This window comes from Pezoporus wallicus, unplaced genomic scaffold, assembly GCF_028554395.1.
Source record: "Pezoporus wallicus isolate ANWC-B61680 ecotype Strahan unplaced genomic scaffold, APGP_CSIRO_Pwel_v1 scaffold_2146, whole genome shotgun sequence".
NCBI lineage: Eukaryota > Metazoa > Chordata > Aves > Psittaciformes > Psittacidae > Pezoporus > Pezoporus wallicus.
The window spans coordinates 1,753,958-1,772,160 of record NW_026639769.1 but is presented as its reverse complement, the minus strand read 5'-3'; the positions used below and the strand labels follow the sequence as shown (position 1 = coordinate 1,772,160).

The following is an 18,203-nucleotide window of genomic DNA, read 5'->3' as shown; positions in this document are numbered from 1 at the left end:
GCTTCATTTCCCTCCTCAGTGTTCAGCATCTGCAGACATCAATCAGATCCTCTTTTTGCTTTCAATTTGCTAGTCTAAACAGACTGAGTTCTTCCATTTTTTTCCTCTTTACAAAAGCCTTCGCAATTACTTCATCAGCCCAGCAGACCTTGTCTGCACCCATAGCGGATCGCACTTATTTTTTGAAGATGACGGACAGTACTAACACGGTGACCTTAAATCTCCCTTAAGTTCATGGGAAATACTCTACGTAGCCCAGCAGCACACCTACTATTTTCACATCTACGTTGCAATTCAGTAAGCAATGCCATAGCAAAGGGCATAGCAACAGCTCGCAAAACTCATTGCTATCCTGCATCTGACTTCAAAAAGCACGCACCAATACTGGACATCTCCAACATTTATATGAGAACTTCAGGAAAGCCATTAAAATATGGGCCCTGTTTCTTCACATTATAAAATACAAGAGGAGTTTCCTTGGTTACTAGTGACAACAGTAAGCTTCAAGTTTTGTTTCTGCTCTACAGCACAGCTGCTCTGCGAACCGCGTATATAGGGGAAAAAAACCCAAACCATCTCAATCTAATTTCTGTTACATGAGTCTACCCAAGAGCTCCACCCTAAATGAGCACAGTTCTAAAACTCCATAGCTGGCTGTTGCATTACCCCAGTGAGAAGAGTAAGACATGGGTGTGTGGCAGGATCCATTTGTCTGCCTTCCCCCCACCCCCTTTTTTTTTCCACAGTATTTTCGGTTTATGTAGGAGTGAAGCCACAACTAAAAGGGCAAGTTTCTCCTGCCTCTTCTAAGAGAAAAACAAGCTCTATTACCGTTTAGCAATGGACAAAAAGCACCTGGAAAGCAGCCCAGGCAGTTTGAAAGAGCTACACTGAAGAAAATGCTTTGGTCCTAATAACAGCTTAGCTTAGGGGCTTCCAATCTTACCTTGCTGGTACAGTGCTGCTGCCACTGCCTTCATCATAGTCACTCCTCCTCACCACTCACATCAGCAACGAGCTCCCACCCACATGCACATACCACAGGAGGCTCTGAGCTGGACAGGCAGTGCATGTGCAGTCCTGGACTGAGGTATACATACCACAAATGACACGCTTCCCTGTTATTACCATTTTGTCAGGGAGCTTAGAACAAGCCAGGATTTTTTTTGCCAAATGCCCAGCAGTTGTTACAGGTGGACTACAGCACAGTGCCCTTCTCACCCCTGAGCAAAGAAGTTTTATCCTGGTTCTAAGCAGACATTTATACCAGGCCAGGGACTATATTTCTTGATGAAATATAACAAGGGAAAGTGTAGAGTCCTGCATCTGGGCAGGAACAACCCCAGGTTCCAGTACAGGTTGGGGAACGACCTGTTAGAGAGCAGTGTAGGGGAGAGGGACCTGGGGGTCCTAGTGGACGACAGGATGACCATGAGCCAACACTGTGCCCTTGTGGCCAAGAAGGCCAATGGCATCCTGGGGTGTATTAGAAGGGGGTGGTTAGTAGGTCGAGAGAGGTCCTCCTTCCCCTCTACTCTGCCCTGGTGAGACCATATCTGGAATATTGTGTCCAGTTCTGGGCCCCTCAGTTCAAGAAGGACAGGGACCTGCTGGAGAGAGTCCAGCGCAGGGCAACAAAGATGATTAAGGGAGTGGAGCATCTCCCTTATGAGGAAAGACTGAGGGAGCTGGGTCTCTATAGTTTAGAGGAGACTGAGGGGTGACCTTATTAGTGTATACAAATATATAAAGGGGGAGTGTCACGAGGATGGAGCCAGGCTCTACTCAGTGGCAAACAATGGTAGGACAAGGGGTTATGGGTACAAACTGGAACACAAGAGGTTCCACTTAAACTTGAGAAGAAACTTCTTCTCAGTGAGGGTGACAGAACACTGGAACAGGCTGCCCAGGGAGGTTGTGGAGTCTCCTTCCCTGGAGACATTCAAAACCTGCCTGGACACATTCCTGTGTAACATTATCTAGGTGTTCCTGCTCCGGCAGGGGGATTGGATTAGATGATCTTTCGAGGTCCCTTCCAATTTCTAGCATACTGTGATACTGTGTGATACTACATACACAGAAGAGAGCCTCTGTCCTGAACACGCCAGCCAGTGTCAGGAGGAAGGCTGTCCACCACCTGGGCTATACTTACAGGAGTCTGGAAGCAACAGTAAAGCTTGGTGAGGAATGGGTGGTTCCTTGCTAAGGAAAGGATGCGTTTCTCAGTCATGGTGCATTCAACATCGTCATCTTGAAGAATGACATCCTTCTTCAACACCTTCACTGCATAGAGCTGCCCACTCTCTTTCATCTTGGCAAGCATCACCTAAACGAAAAGGGAGGATGAATTACAAGGGCTGAGCCTTCACTTTATGAGCAACACAGAGACTCTCACATTTTTTCACACTAGAAAGGTCAGTTATCTCATGACCAGGCTGTGGATGCAAGTGAGTCAGCCTGTTAGTATGGGCATCAGTGTACAATCAATGACACATATGCTACTGTTTGCAGCAAGCTCCTCCATATAGAAATACCCACACACATTACTGTGATGTCGGGTGCAGGGCTAACTGCTTGAAGCTCATTCACTGTGCCAGGGCAAACACACTGAGCAGTACCATTAACCCCACCTCCCTCCTCTGTTACCAAATTCAAACATACCATTCCACACCGTCTTTGTGGCAAATCAGAGAAACAAAGCCCCCATCTCACCACATTTGAAACCACTGCCTTGTTTCCTTTAAAGGAAAAGTCTTCACAAGCTCCAAGAAATGCCGCCCAAACGAGTGCTAGCACACACACTTGTAACTACTGGTATAGGCCCTGGCATGCATCTGTTCTTTCAGTCGTTTTTTTCTTTCTTGTGATATCCAACTCTTCACTTTGCTGTCAGCTTTCTTTCTCTTCCCTCTTCTCCCTGCTCTCTGTATCCAGCTCTGTTGCACAAAGCATACTTCAGTGGACAGCCCATGTGCTACATTATGAAATAACTTCATCCATCTTGCAGCTTCTTAAATAAGGGATATGGTTCTCCCCAAAAGAGCCACAAATAACTCTCACCTTTCCAAAACTGCCCTTTCCTAATACACGAAGGAAGGTTAAGTCTTTGATCCCAAGTTTGCTCGCTGAGGTTTCACTAACATTGTTGCTGTCTTTCAGGCTGCCTTTTCCCTGATGTCTCAAAGTAGATCTTGAAAGTAGTTTCTGTGGAAGAAAGTAAGTAAGCATCAGTCTGGACAGAAATTATACTTCTGCATCAGAGGTGCTGACATGCAGTTAACCTACCAACCTAGGCATTCAGGACCTGTTCAGATGCACTGTATGGCCACTGGAACAGAAAGCACACTTGTACCACTACCTTGCATAGCTGCTTGTGTGAGACTGGCAAACCTTGGTACTGCGCAGAGCTGTGCTGAAATGTCAATGCTGGTTCCTGACCTGGGCATTTTTAGTGGTAATCCACTGCCCAGCAGATCCAAGAGGCAAGCCTGACCATCTCTACCCTCACTCCCCAGAAAAATAAGACACTGAGTGTGGAAATCGAAGTCTCCTATATAACATCAGAATGAGAGAAACTGCGTAATTTCTGCAATATGTGAAATGCTGGTGAGGTCTAGAACCCAAGCAGATTTCATCTGATCTCTGAGGTTTCTACCCGATTTTAAGACTTTTACTCAAAGCCTAGTTCAGTCGGTCCAAAACATCAAATATATTTTTCTTCTCCATTGCTGGCTGCTGGCTTCTTCCATTGCTCCAAAAGTAATGGAAGGCTGCTCATTCCCATGCCAGCAGTGAGGGGTCTGCACTTTCAGGACCTATAGCAGTATCAGTACACATTACTAGAGATCCTTCATTTGCAGTATGCGAAGACCAGTCAACCTCCAGCGCCCTCTATTCACAGTTCTCCAGATATGAGTGTACGCATATAAATGACTTACTCAGTTAATTAGCCCAAACAAAGTCACACGGACTTCTTGAGCACCACCTTGCGACTACTTTGGTGTAAAGCAAAATTCTTCCTGTACAGAAGCCTTGTCTCAAATGCCATAGAAATGGCAATCCCTGCTACAGGTAAAACCACAAGAACATTCATCACAGCATCCAGCAAAACTTCCAACAGATTTACGCTTACAGCACTCTGAACACTCATCTACAGCCTTTAGCTCACAGATAATGAGAGGAGATTGTTAAACACAGAGCACAGATTTTTATTTTCCTAGCTTCATCTCCTTTTGATGTGCAGATTATGCAAACAACAAATGTTAACAAGTGCTGTTTTTAACAGAGTTGAGAAGGAAGTGTGGGACTTGTGTATCCCTGTAACTCCCAGGATAACTTTGTTGACCAGTGTAGCTGGCTATCTGTATGACAAGATTTACCATGTCTGGAAATTATGGTTTGGGGATTAATATTTTCTTTTGGGCAAATAAAAATAAATAGAACAACATTTTATTATGGGTTATTGTGATCTCAAGCAAACTAACTTTCCAGTACTGCTCGCAAAGGAAACATGATGAAAACAGACTTGTTATCAAATGAGAGCTCTGATTTCCATTACCGAGTATGGGCATTTTCACTCAAGTTCTTACAGAGTGTATTAAACTCTGAATAGATTCACATATATAACAGCTGGATTTTTAGGATGCCTTAAGTAGTGAAAAGCAGAAAGCATACAGATATGTCCAAACCGTGGCAATAATCTCACTGGGACCATGTCTCAGACAGCAAAGACCAACACAAATGTTGTGTTGACACAGACCACAGATTTTAGCCAGGGGAATGTAGTGAAAAGTGAAATGGTTTCCCAAAAATCACTCAAAACAACTGTGACAAAGCTGTGAAGAGAACCTAGGCTCTTGCTGAGCTCTTCCTTTGCTCTGCCACAAGCTATATATGCAAACAAAACATTTGTGCTTGCAGTAAAAATAAAAAAGGTACAGCATGGATTAGATTGATCACTTATTATTTAGGGCTCTTATTCCCCTCTCACTCATGCCAAACAGATAAAAGAGTGGAGTCACAACAATGAGAAACATAAGCAAACAACAAAGCAATACCTAGAGATTAATGCCTCCACCAGGGTAAACCTGGATATAAGACATACATTTTCCAGGTGAAGTCTTTGCCACAAGACACAGACAGTAACAACCTACTCATGCAGTCCACTGCCCAACACCATCTGTCATAACTGAAGTCTCTGACTTCTCCTGCACCATGTAAAGACTTAGCTGTCTTGTAATGAAGGGGTGAAGGGGACAAAAGGAAAAAGAAAAAGACTCACCGAATTCGGGGAAATGCTTCCCGGTTGCAGACCCATGCATGCCAAGGTTTTAGCAAGCTCTGCTGAGTTCACCCCACAGTTCGGTGCAACGTTTGCTTGGCATCGGATGTGGACGTTCATTTTACAGACTGACAAGGGTGATGGGAGGGATAGAAAGTAAAAACAAAGGAACAATTAAAATAACTTGGAGGGATTTATTGCTGAGAAATAATTTAGCAATTCTGTTTCAGGAAATATACCCATAGGGATGTACTCTGGGTCTTTAAATTAAAGGGATTTTTGCCACTGATCTCAGCAGAAACAAAATCAGGACTCTCAAGAGGATAAACTCCTGAAAGTCAGGAATATACCCCAAACCCTCCAAAAGCAGGATACCATGTGTGAAGCTACTGGCAAGCGCATGTTTGTCAGGTATATAAATACCACTGTACCTATGCCTGCAGATAAAATTAGTATTTATAACTCTACAGAATTCACAACAAACTTTCACTGCATTTGCAGGTATCTAACTTTATAGGCATGCTGTTAAGTAGGAAACTAAAATCTTTCTTGCTCTCATTCATGGATACAAACACACCCTCTTGTGGGAGATGAAGGTAAATGTAGACTGTTGGGATTGTGCAGTCTGAAGCAAAAACATAACACTAGGACACATTTTGTCATCAATTAACAGTGTGACAGATAGGGTAGTCAACCTAAAGCAATGACCATTCTTCTCAAATGCATTGTCATTGCCCTATTTCATTAGCTGAGGAAAAACGTTTAGGTAAAGGGAAAAATGAATGCAGAAAGTAGTACTACCCATGAATAATTTCAATAATGCAAGTCAAACAAAGCTGTGCTGACAGTGCAAAGTAGAGTCCTTCTGGAAGCCAGAGATTAAAAAGTAGATCAGTGGTTTTTAACTCTTGCAAAGATAAATATTTATTTCTCATCTTTCTCTTGAAGATTACAGAAAACAAGCCCACACAGTCTATCACAAGTCTAAAAATATATGTATTTTGTGCAAAAGGCTACAATAAGAGGCTGCTCACTTTTACACTGTAGGCCCTGTCTCATGATTCCCCACAGCAAGGAACCACAGTGGTCACAGAAAGTCGGGACTTTGTAGTTGTGAACGCTGAACTTGTGAGGAATGTTGATTCCAAACCTCTGTTCAGTCACCTGAGGCACCAAAAGAAAAGCACAGATTTAAAATCCAAATAAATACATCTGTATGAGCTGGTTCATTTACACGCAAGTACAAAACTAGACAAAATAATGACATCTCAGAAAACGTTCCAGTACATCACCTCACTGAGGTTTACTGCAAGTGAACACTGAGTGACCAACCTCACCTGCTGCAAGCCTCTCTGGTTTCTCTGCTGGGCAAGCTGGGCTACCTGACAGAGCAGATTTTAAAGAGGGCTGCCTAGCCAATTTTAAATTCTTAAAACCAAGTTAGAATTACAAGTGTGGAATAGCTCATCACAAACTATCATACTGAAGTGCCACATACAAATTAAAGCTACGGCATTTTGTACTAACCAGTTTTCAAGTTATTAATTTGCGTATTATGTGCAAACTTTGACTTCAGGTCAAACTGCTGATTTTATTAAATTTAACCCAGAATAGTTTTCCCAGCTCCTAAAATCCTCATTCCTCTTCTCATCCTCCTTGTAATTAACAGTCTTTTAGCCCACATTTCACTGTATTACTTGCTCTCATCCCGTTTTTAACCTTGTTCTTTTCCAATTATGAATCATTCACATCTCAGAGACACCTTAGAAAACATTGCACTGCTGAAGAAACCAACACCCACTTAGCCTCTTTGTTATTTTAAACTTTGATTCTGAACATGCAGATCCTGGAAGACTGAGGAAAACCGACAACTTCATTAAGTCAAGTCAAGGATGCAACTGAAACTATGAGCTTGAAGTGAGCAGTGCTGCTCACCTTTGTCTTCTTTTAAAGTAGCTTAAATGTGTTATAAACCCTTCATAATCCTAAGAAAGGGGTATGGAACCTCAGTATTTAACTTGCAGTTTAGCTTTAGGCATTTTAACTTATTTTCATCTGGCTTGGCAAGGGGTCATTTTAAGAAGCCCAGCTCTGCACTTTGGAGGCAAGAAATAACAAACAAAAGCAATTACGTATCTGCACTGGAAAACAGGTTTCTGCATGACACACACAATTAAAAACATTACAATTGAATTTTCATCAAACAGTTATTAAACAATTCCAGTTACAGAAATGAGACACACAATACACAGGGCAGTTTTAGGTAAGAATGGCACTCCTGTCAAATACAGCCAAAACTAGCAAAAAACAAGCCTTCAGAAACACAAGTTATACAAGAGTACTTTATTAAAACGTACATAATTTCCTAGAGTAAAGGTGTGGAACAATGACTAAATTGGCACTTTGAGTTACCAGAAGAGGAAAAAAAATACCACATAGCAAAGACCAGTGGTTGAATTTTAAAGCAGAGGAATCCACATTAAGAACCAGGCATCAAATTTTGATGCAACACTGTTAATCATGCAAGAGAATTACCAAAGAAAACAGTGGATTTGCTATTTCTTGATGTCTTCCAGTGAAGACACCCTGCCTTCCTAAACTAGCTACTAGTCCAATCACTTATTAGCATTGACAGCAGAACAACCAGATGATATTGCATGGCTTTTACGCATGTCCCTATCACTCTCACTTTTACATCCATGAATAAAGATAACACAGAGTAAATTCTGTTATTGGACAATCCCCAGCAACCCAGACAACCCTGAAAGCATCATAAATTATCATGACCCATAATAACCAACATGGCTTTACCTTGAGATCGGTCTTGTTAGTATTGTTTTGGCACGTGCAAGCTGTAACAATTAGATGATGGCAGCGCTTGTGTACAACACAGGTGCATACTAGGAAATAAAAGAGGCATGCTGAAAAAAGCTCTTGAAAGACTCTAAACACATCAGCCCAACAGCTGGGTTCTTTAAGGGTCAGCTATATCATCAGGATACAGTAAAGATGTGAAAAATAATCAGTGTCTTGGAATTTCCAGCAGATCTGGAGATGCATCTCCAACCCATCGCAACAGAAATTCTGCACTGGATCATTCATACAGCCTAGAAAACAGCTGTCTTTATAAAATGTGGGTGATTATTTCTTAAATGAACTAAAAAATTGTTATTGAAATAGTTATCCAGGGGAGAGTATTTCACACAACGTACAAAAGCAACATTAAAGAACACAGGTCTGAGATACCCAAAGTCATCCCTACATCTCAGTGGCATTAGTGCTTCTTACACTGGATATCCAAGTGAGTCCCAACCAGATTAGTTTGTTACTGAGGCTTAGCGCAATGCTTCTGACTGGGAAGCTAGATAACTACAGCAGAATGGTGCTGTGCCTAGGCTAATTAGCTAGTCCCCATCAAAAGGGCTAATCAGCCTGAAAGTAGAATTGGGATCTCTCCAGGTATGAAGCTGGCTTGGCTGGAGTGAACTTCCACAACCCAGTGTGCACTGCAGACACCACTAAGGGCCAGAGATATTGTCTATGTAAGGAGATTTTTGTAATGGAAACTCCAAGCTGCAGATATGTTGCAGGGACTCACACTCTTCTGTTTGTTGCTGACTTAAGCTTGTATTTATGAAGGGTTATCAATAACATTCACTTTCACCCAGAAATTTTATGTGGGGTATCCATTTTATTTACATGAAGCTTCCTTTCATATGGGGACACAAGCACCCTATTATACTGCACAAGAAACAGGCTGCATTAGAAGGCTATACTGAATGACCATGCACCTCTAAAGCAAGTAATTCTGGCATCTCACCACAGAAAAAGGGAAAGCCAGAACAATAATTAAGAGCAAACAAACACCATAAACATCATTCAGACAAAACATGCATTCAGACAAAAGTGCTGTGCCAACACCCAGGACTGTCCTTTGAAGTCACATTAATAATTTCACTTTGTTGAACTTCATAGGCAGACAAAGGAAGAGGGTGGCCATTGCATTAGGGTACTTTGTGTACCAGTAGCAGCTGAATAACTGGCTGAACGCTGTCCTGAGGAGACCCTGGAGGTCTCAAGCCTAGCTGGGTGTTGCAGGTACTCAGCAACTCAGTGGATCAGCACAGGAACCAGACCCCTAGGTGTTTGTATGAATGTAGGTGGCTGCTCCTGCAGCCTGACAGCTGCTCAAATGCACATTTTTGGCTGGCTAGGGAGGAAGAGGAGTGGTGACTTCAGAGAAGCTTATAACCACAGGATGTCCCAGCAGTATGGGAAAGCGTTCCCAAAACAGCACATCCTACACACTCACCACACAGGAGAAGAGCACCTTACCTTGGCACTGGTATCCCTGCTTCCCAAATACGCCCCTGTTCAACACAAAGTATGAACATAATTTAACATCAGAATGCCAGTCTTCTTCCAGATCACTTATAGAAAAGAGCCAAAACACAAGGGGATCCCAAAATGACCAGATGCTTGGCGCAAAACTGGTACAATTCAGCACAGAGCATAAAAAAGTACTGCAAAGGCCATAGCTGTTGGGTGGGCTGTTGTATGCATGTTATTCCCCATATTCCCTCCTCACACTACTTTCTGAAATAACTCACATTATTACAACATACACCACACTTAGACTGATCTCAGCAGCCCACACCCTGTTATTATCTCTCCCACTCCATGCTCTTTTGAGACATATCTAAGATGTTCTCCCTGCCGTACCTACTCCCCCACTTGTATCACCCACACTTCACACCTGAGAGCTTTTCTGTTCTCCAGGCATTTACTCTAGTGTTTCAAGCAACTGTTTTTTCTCAGTGTAATATCAAAGCTCCACTCAAGTTAAGATCTGCGGTCTTACTTCAGATTGTCTGGGTTACTTTTTCTCCCCCTTGAAATAATAGGTATGCTTACGTAAGTGAAGAACATAGCCTCATCTGCATACCTTCCCACTTTGTTACCAGCATCCAAGATACACATCACCTCTGGCTGTTCTGCAGTAGACTCCAGTTTGCAGCATAAATGTGCCCTGCTAAACCTGATGGCCAAGGGGAATCATATCCGTGGCCCTTGTACAAAGTGCGGGGTGACTGATTCAGGATGGCATGTTGCTCCCCAAAGCATGAAAGGATGGAAAGCTTCACATCACCATGTTCAAGCCGTCCTTACCAGATGAACTCCCTGCAGTGCGAGCAGTATGTTGGCTGTCGCAGGTAGGTAGCCATGAATTTGTGCCCATTCACCTGATGCACTCGCCTTCGCATTGCCCGCTGGCGCTTCCGAGTGAGGTTCTTAAAAATTCGATCCCTTTGGAGGGTCCCTGTGCAGAGGGCAGAGGGGAAAAAAAAACAAACAAAAAACAAAAGACAACAAAACATTAACATTATCAAACATTATCATGTACAGTTATTGCTCCTGTTTTTGCTATGGCATAAGAAGGACATGAACCTGTTGGAGCAAGTCCAGAGGAGGCAGTGAAGATGATCAGAGTGTTGGAGCACCTCTCCTGTGAAGAAAGGCTGACAGAGCTGTGCTTGTCCATCCTGGAGGAGAGAAGACTCCGGGGAGACCTTTGAACAGCTTCCAGTGCTGAAAGGGGCCAAAGAGGAAGCAGGAGAGGGACTTTTTACAAGGGCAGGTAGGACTAGGACAAAGGGAAATGGCTTTAAATTGAAAGAGGGGAGATTCAGAATAGATATTATGAAGAAATTCTTCACTGTGAGGGTGGTGAGACACGGGCACAAGTTGCCCAGAGAAGCTGTGGCTGCCCTACATCTGGCAGTGTTCAAGGCCAGGTTGGATGAGGCTTTGACCAATCTGGTCTAGTGGAAGGTGTCCCTGCCCATGGCAGGGGCTTGGAACTGGATGAGTTTCCAATCCAAACAATTCCATGATTCTCTCATAAAATGCTTCGAGAGGCCACAATTACATCCCTGATTTAGAAGTCAGGAACCATGTTCTTGAACAAGGATAGCAACAAAGGTAATAATTGCAAAGGGCCCTTTAGCTCAAAATTGCATTTTTCATCTAGAAATAATTGCCTCTTCCCATCTTTCTCTCCCTCCTCTCCCATGTTGAGACATGTCACCAACAATTAACTCAGAAGCTGTAATCAGACCAGAAGCTCAAGGCTAATGAGTTGTTATAACTCACAGGTTTTTGGGCAGTAACTCCTAAAACATAACTACATGCAACCAACTGACCAGCACCCCAATTGCTGAGACAAAGCAGTGACTTGCTCAGTGAATAGTGTTTGTTCATCTTCGGTATTCACATGCTACAGTTCAGTATCATCATTTCTAGAGATTTTACTTCCTGTATTGGAGAAAAAGACAGCTTAATTTTTCAAGGACTGTTAATTGTTTGGTACATGCCACTAGGCTTTCTTTAAAGGGATCATTTTCCAAAGGGTAGATAACATTTTATAGCTCTGGAAAGCAGGAACCCAGGAACTGCTGGCCTTTAAATGTGCACTGTCTCAAAACTTACCTTATTTTTAGAATACAATAGATTGCTGGAAGGGACCTACCACAATCATCTAGTCCAACTGCCTGACCAATTCAGGGCTGACCAAGTTAAAGTATATTAAGGGCACTGTCCAAAGGTCTCTTAAACACTAACAGGCTTGGAGCATCAATCACCTCTCTAGGAAGCTTGCTGCAGTGTGTGACCACCCTCTTGGTAAAGAACTGCTTTCTAATGTCTAGTCTGAACCTCCTCAGCACAATTTAACATCACATTTTAATATCTACCAATTTAATTACTTCTTTTTTTACTGGGTTTAGTTCAGCCATTGAACAATTTCCTAGCAAAGCTCAGCTTACACAAAACAAGTCACTCTTAAAAGGCAGAAGTGAGCTCTACATCAAGAAAGCCATTCCAGTACAGCAGCAGCCATCTCACTTGCAAATCACAGCCAGCTGGTCTCAGAGATGCTTGCATAGACCAGGTCAGACTCAGCTGAGCTTCCTAGATCAAAGCCTCATCTGGGGCACACTTGCCTCAGAAGCAAGAAATTAAATTTGCTGTTTTCAAGTTCATTGCTTTGCAAAGTAAAGGCCCCGCTAGCAAGTGCATTTTGGGGATGCACACGGGAGTCTGATAAAAGTGACTGTGCACCATTATGTGTTCAGAGCTCTTGTTTTGAGAGTGTGGACTGAATGCAAGACAAAAGCCAGCTACTGCCAAACCCTCCACATGGATATAATGACACGGGAAGGGATAGGCAGTCTGTAAACTTCCCACACATCTGATCATCCTGGAGCACTGGACTGGCAGCAATACCCAAACACAGCTGTTATTGTACCACTTAATTTACCCATAAAAAGGGGGCAGAGCATTTCCCTGCTTTCAACTAGCTTTGTTGATTAACCACTGGCAGGAAAACAAAAGGGAAAAAGCTGTCAACCTGATCAAGGCTTGAAATGTAAGAGTCCCACATCACAGGCGTATTTCCCAGTCCTCTCTGTAGGAGTAAGGATAAAGGAAACCATCCTGTCAGTACTGAACCCAGCCACTTCAGAGGGCTGTAAGCCACAGGATGTATTCCTTTCAGTACTCTTGCCACACAGGTTTAGAAGCAAAGCTGGTCATAAAGCTCAAGGGTTTTTTTTTCTGCTGTGTTCTCTCAGTCACAGGCTGGAAACCTCCTAACCAATGGTATAACTATGACATGGAGAACAGCTTGACTTTGAGACAGTTTGCATTTATTTTTAATAGAAGCAAATGCTATACATTAGAATTTTCCTATTAAACTCACACAAAAAAAAGGATGTGGTAAGGCTGATCCAAGTATTGAACAGCAACTGGCTTTCTTCATTGCAGAACTTTGCATAAATGGACAGAAAGACTGGCACAGAAAAGCCTGCCTTTCTAGGGAAGTACTTAAAGATGTGTTTAATTCTCATTGAAGCAAGAGGACTCAGGGGACCACAGGAATTGCCAGACTGGATCAGAACATCGGTCCATCTAGTTCAGCATCCTGTCTCTGTCAGTGGGCAACCAGAAGCACATGAGAGCAAGATGGAGAAACCCTGCACCTTGGAGATATCATTTCGATCTCCAGAAGTCAGAGCTGATGTGCAGAGGTTTAAAATCCCTTCCAAACATTCAATCATCATTGCACAATTTCAACAGACTCATTAACCACCACAGGAAGCATAGCTGAGAAGAACTTCAAGATGTCAACCAGTTCATCCCTCTTCCCCAAGGGCATATTGCTTTGCTGAGCCCAAGCTTCCTACAACTTCATGTGAGAACTATTAACAAATAAATAAATTCTTATAGTATTACAGAATTTGCCCACCTTTAAATTCAAGAGAACATCTCCTTCATCCAGATTTAAACATACACTTAAGTGTTTTTCTGAATCAGCAAAACTAGCAAAGTACCCATCTCGGCCTTCAGCATGTACAGGAGAACTTCCAAGGCATGGAAAGAGAAAAGCAGGGTTTATGAGTGGGTGGTGAGCATGTAAGTAGATCACCTAAAGCAGCAATCCAGTTACCAGCTTGCTCCATACCAGCTGCTCCATTAGAAGTCAGCCACTGATGCCCTTTAGGTTCATGCACTTACATTTACGAGAGTTTAAGAGAATATGTTCCCAATTTAGCTCATGAAGTTTCTGGGTTTGTTACCGTTCCCCTCAAGGATCAGCACGGGGTAATTGCCTCCCTGGTGCTCATCCATGCAGCAAGAAGCCCACATGCAGCCAAAAGAAAACCAGACCTTTGCATGAGGATTAGGGGACACTCAAAGGTGGTCCACAAAGCCACCAAGTGGGACACTGCTGTGCATCTCTATGGTCTGCAGAGCTTCGGAGAGACTGCAATTTTGAAATGGTTCAGGAAGATCAAAGGATAACAGGAAGTCAATTTTTCATGGGCAATCCAGAAAATCTCCACACTGCCTGCGCTGGTAAACCACATCCATGGCCAGGCTTCAGCCTTCTCCTCCAAGCTGTCCTTGGTCTCCCTCTCCTGTTCCCCAGCCACCACCATGTCACACAGCACAATGGTTTCCATCTTACAGACCCACTTGTCACTAAAACACACTCCACAAGTTTTTTTGTATTTTCCCTCTCTAATAGCATAATTCGCATTTAAAACATTCCTCAAATTTCACATTTTTCCCACATTACTTGGCTGCATTTACCCGCTAACTTTCTCCACATGCTGCACACCTTCCAGGTGATCCTTACCCATGCTTACATTCACCTCACATTACATTACCTTATAGCAAATCTAAATGTTACTAAGCAGATGACTGACTTCAGCAAGGCCTGGACTACTTTCCATATGCAATCAGCTGTTTTCGGCACTGTTCTCTTTTCCTGATACTCTTTTGAGCAAAAAGGAGAGAGAGAGTACAGGACAACTTCAGCCACACCTAGGCCCCAGTAGGAAACCATCCACCACAACCTCACAATCTAGTGGAACTACATATACAACCACATCTCACAGTATAAATCCCTCTTTCAGAGGGCTTGGATACTCACCCATCCCACACACCACACCATGGAACAGGCAAATTCAACCCTCCAACAAGGTGCAAGTGATTTTGAAATGATGGAACATTTTGCTTTCAAAACCACCTTCCTCCCAGTCACCAGCCCCCCGCCCTTCCCCCAGCCACCAAGATGGCAGAGGGGATAGGAACTAGATGATCTTTAAGGTCCTTTCCAACACAAACCATTCTGTGATCCTACCAGTCTTTCTTCATGTGGAGAGCGTTTTACAAAACAAAGCAGCTCTAAACCACTCTAGGAGACCCATACTTTTAAAAGCCTCTAATCTCTGGTAAAGCAGCAACCACCATGAATGGTTCAAATGTCCAAATACTGCTATGAAAATAGGCAAGTAATTGCTCAGTGAAGGGAGTTTCCATATCCATGGTTAAATTTGGACATCTGTAACTATGGGGTATTAACTCTGTCTGGCTCTGTGAAAAAGTAACTACAAAATAGTAAAAAAGCTTCTTCCTTTTCCGCTTCTCCACTCATGCCTAACACGTGTTTATGGCAGTGGAAATTATGCACATGGATGGAGAGGAGAATAAATAACCCACCAAGTCATCTGAGGACATCTGCATGCACTAGCACACCGCTCACCCACTCAGCAGCCTCATCACACTGCCCTACCTGCCCCCTGAGCTTACCTGATCCTGCCCTGCTGGCCAGAGATCCTCCCCCTCTTTCTCCCCCCATTAGGTTATTTCAGGTAAGTCCTTTGGTAGCATAACTACAGCAGTAAGACAAGAGGAAGAACTGCAGAATTAAGTGGTGTGTGTGTATGTGTGTCTGTGCACGCAAGTAATAATTTGCCTCTAGTAGTTAAAGCCTGTCAGGTCTCCTCTATTGGAAATCAATCTCACCATCACACTATCAACCACTGCTATCATGCTGGCACAGCAAAGGTCATTTGGGCACCTCCTGATACACGACAATTTCTGGTGTTGTATGGGATGTGTCAATGTGTTTTTTCTTTAAAAGAAAGTATTAAAAACAAAACAAAACCAACAGTGTAAAAAGTCTTAGAACAATAATGCTAATAGAGTAAAAATTAAGCCTTTTTCATCAGTACCAGTAACAATATGCGCTACCCTAAGCTCCCCTGGAAAAACTGCATGCAAGATCCCATTGTACTGAGTGATACGTAAGCACGGAGTGGAGGCTGACCACTCAACTTACTGGACTGTAAAAAGCAACATAGCGGATTGGCAGACCCCTTGCTTTGCACTGCAGCACTTAACATTTCAGATCAAGCTAAATGCTCATCTAGCCCATGCCCTAATGGTGCCTGTTCTAGGAAAATAATATATAAAACCAAGTAAATGGCAGGGAATGAATACACTCACACCCTCCAGCCATCAGCATGTAGATGTTCTCTCAATATTTACCTAACAGCAGCCTTTCTCACATATACTGAATATAAACAAAGGCTAAACCAAAATTAACCAAGATGTTTATTTTCCAAGCTGGAAAACACATGTGTTATGTCAAAAACCCCTTACAAAGGCTTGATATCTTAACCAGGAGTTTTATCACCATAATCCTGTGGATAGTCAAATCCACAGAAAGCCCTGCTAATTAAAACATTACAAACACAACACAGCCTTGAAGAAGAGGCTGATAGCCTGACTCCGAAAAGGGAAAAGGATTTAAAGGCTACAACCCAAAGTGGCATTTCCTGTGCTGACTGTTCTGCTTCTCTAGTATTAGTGCTGCAGTGTGAAAGCATTGCCTTTCTTCATTACTGCAAAGTATTTTCTTCAGTTCCCCTCAAAGGTCACTTGGATACATGAATTGGACAGCTAGAAAACAGCCATATCCACAAGGACGGTGTTAACCAAACAGGGTTTCTCTCCCACCTCATGTCTGTCAAAGTTTCTGTCCTGCTGCTGCTGTTCCCAGTCTGTGCATGAAACCAGATTGGTTCAAATCCCAGGTGAAGCTCATTGCAAAGCAGACGTGTGGCACATCAAACACAGGCTGGCACTTATGTTTCATCCATCTGTCATTTTCCTCCCCGAATCTGGATGAAGTTTTGTGCAAAGACCAGAGAAAGAGCCAGCTAGTGGTGGCAGCGCTAGCTTCAAGGGCTTCTAGGACTTTACAGAAAACCCATGTTCATCTTTTATGAAGCCAGCCTGTCAGTGCTGTCTGAAAGCATAAGAAGGGGGCATGATCATAGAATCATAGAATAGTTAGGGTTGGAAAGGACCTTAAGATCACCTAGTTCCAACCCCCCTGCCATGGGCAGGGACACCTCACACTAAACCATATCAGCCAAGGCATCGTCCAACCTGGTCTTGAACACTGCCAGGGATGGAGCATTCCCAACCTCCCTGGGCAACCCATTCCAGTGCCTCACCACCCTTACACTAAAGAATTTCTTCCTTAAATCCAATCTAAACTTCCCTTGTTTAAGTTTTAACCCATTACCCCTTGTCCTGTCACTACAGTCCTTAATGAAGAGTCCCTCCCCGGCATCCCTATAGCCCCCCTTCAGATACTGGAAGGCTGCTAAGAGGTCTCCACACAGCCTTCTCTTCTCCAAGCTGAACAGCCCCAACTTCCTCAGCCTGTCTTCATACGAGAGGTGCTCCAGTCCCCCCCCCAGTCATCCTCGTGGCCCTCCTCTGGACTTGTTCCAACAGTTCCATGTCCTTTTTACGCTGAGGACACCAGAACTGCACACAATACTCCAGGTGAGGTCTCACGAGAGCAGAGTAGAGGGGCAGGATCACCTCCTTTGACCTGTTGGTCACACTCCTTTTGATGCAGCCCACGATACGGTTGGCTTTCTGGGCTGTGAGTGCACACTGAAGCCATCTCATGTTCATTTTCTCATCGACCAACACCCTCAAGTCCTTCTCCGCAGGGCTGCTCTGAATCTCTTCCCTGCCCAACCTGTAGCTGTCCCTGGGATTGCTCTGACCCAGGTGTAGGACCTTGCACTTGGCATGGTTAAACTCCATGAGGTTGGCATCAGCCCACCTCACAAGCGTGTCAAGGTCCCTCTGGATGGCATTCCTTCCCTCCAGGGTATCAACCGAACCACACAGCTTGGTGTCATCGGCAAACTTGCTGAGGGTGCACTCAATCCCACTGTCCATGTCAGCGACAAAGATGTTGAACAAGACCGGTCCCAACACCGATCCCTGAGGGACACCACTCGTTACTGGTCTCCAGCTGGACATTGAGCCATTGACCACAACTCTTTGTGTGCGGCCATCCAGCCAGTTCTTTATCCACCGAGTGGTCCATCCATCAAATTGATGTCTCTCCGATTTAGAGAAAAGGATGTTGTGTGGGACAGTGTCGAATGCTTTGCACAAGTCCAGGTAGATGACTTCAACTGCTCTACCCCTGTCCATCAGTTCTGTAGCCCCATCATAGAAGGCCACCAAATTGGTCAGGCAG

At 43.6% G+C, this 18,203-nt stretch overlaps 1 protein-coding gene across 2 annotated transcripts in view; it reads right to left on the bottom strand.

The window, feature by feature from the left end:
• PRKCH (protein kinase C eta) overlaps nt 1–18,203 on the bottom strand; it is a 118,539-nt gene that overhangs the window by 58,288 nt on the left and 42,048 nt on the right. For both annotated transcript variants that reach the window (XM_057416134.1, XM_057416135.1), the window contains 7 exons: nt 10,451–10,601; nt 9,617–9,651; nt 8,093–8,181; nt 6,316–6,445; nt 5,282–5,409; nt 3,061–3,204; nt 2,153–2,326 (listed from right to left, as the gene is read on the bottom strand). In XM_057416134.1, coding sequence (XP_057272117.1) covers nt 2,153–2,326; nt 3,061–3,204; nt 5,282–5,409; nt 6,316–6,445; nt 8,093–8,181; nt 9,617–9,651; nt 10,451–10,601 — 851 coding nt within the window. The remainder of the gene's footprint in view (nt 1–2,152; nt 2,327–3,060; nt 3,205–5,281; nt 5,410–6,315; nt 6,446–8,092; nt 8,182–9,616; nt 9,652–10,450; nt 10,602–18,203) is intronic.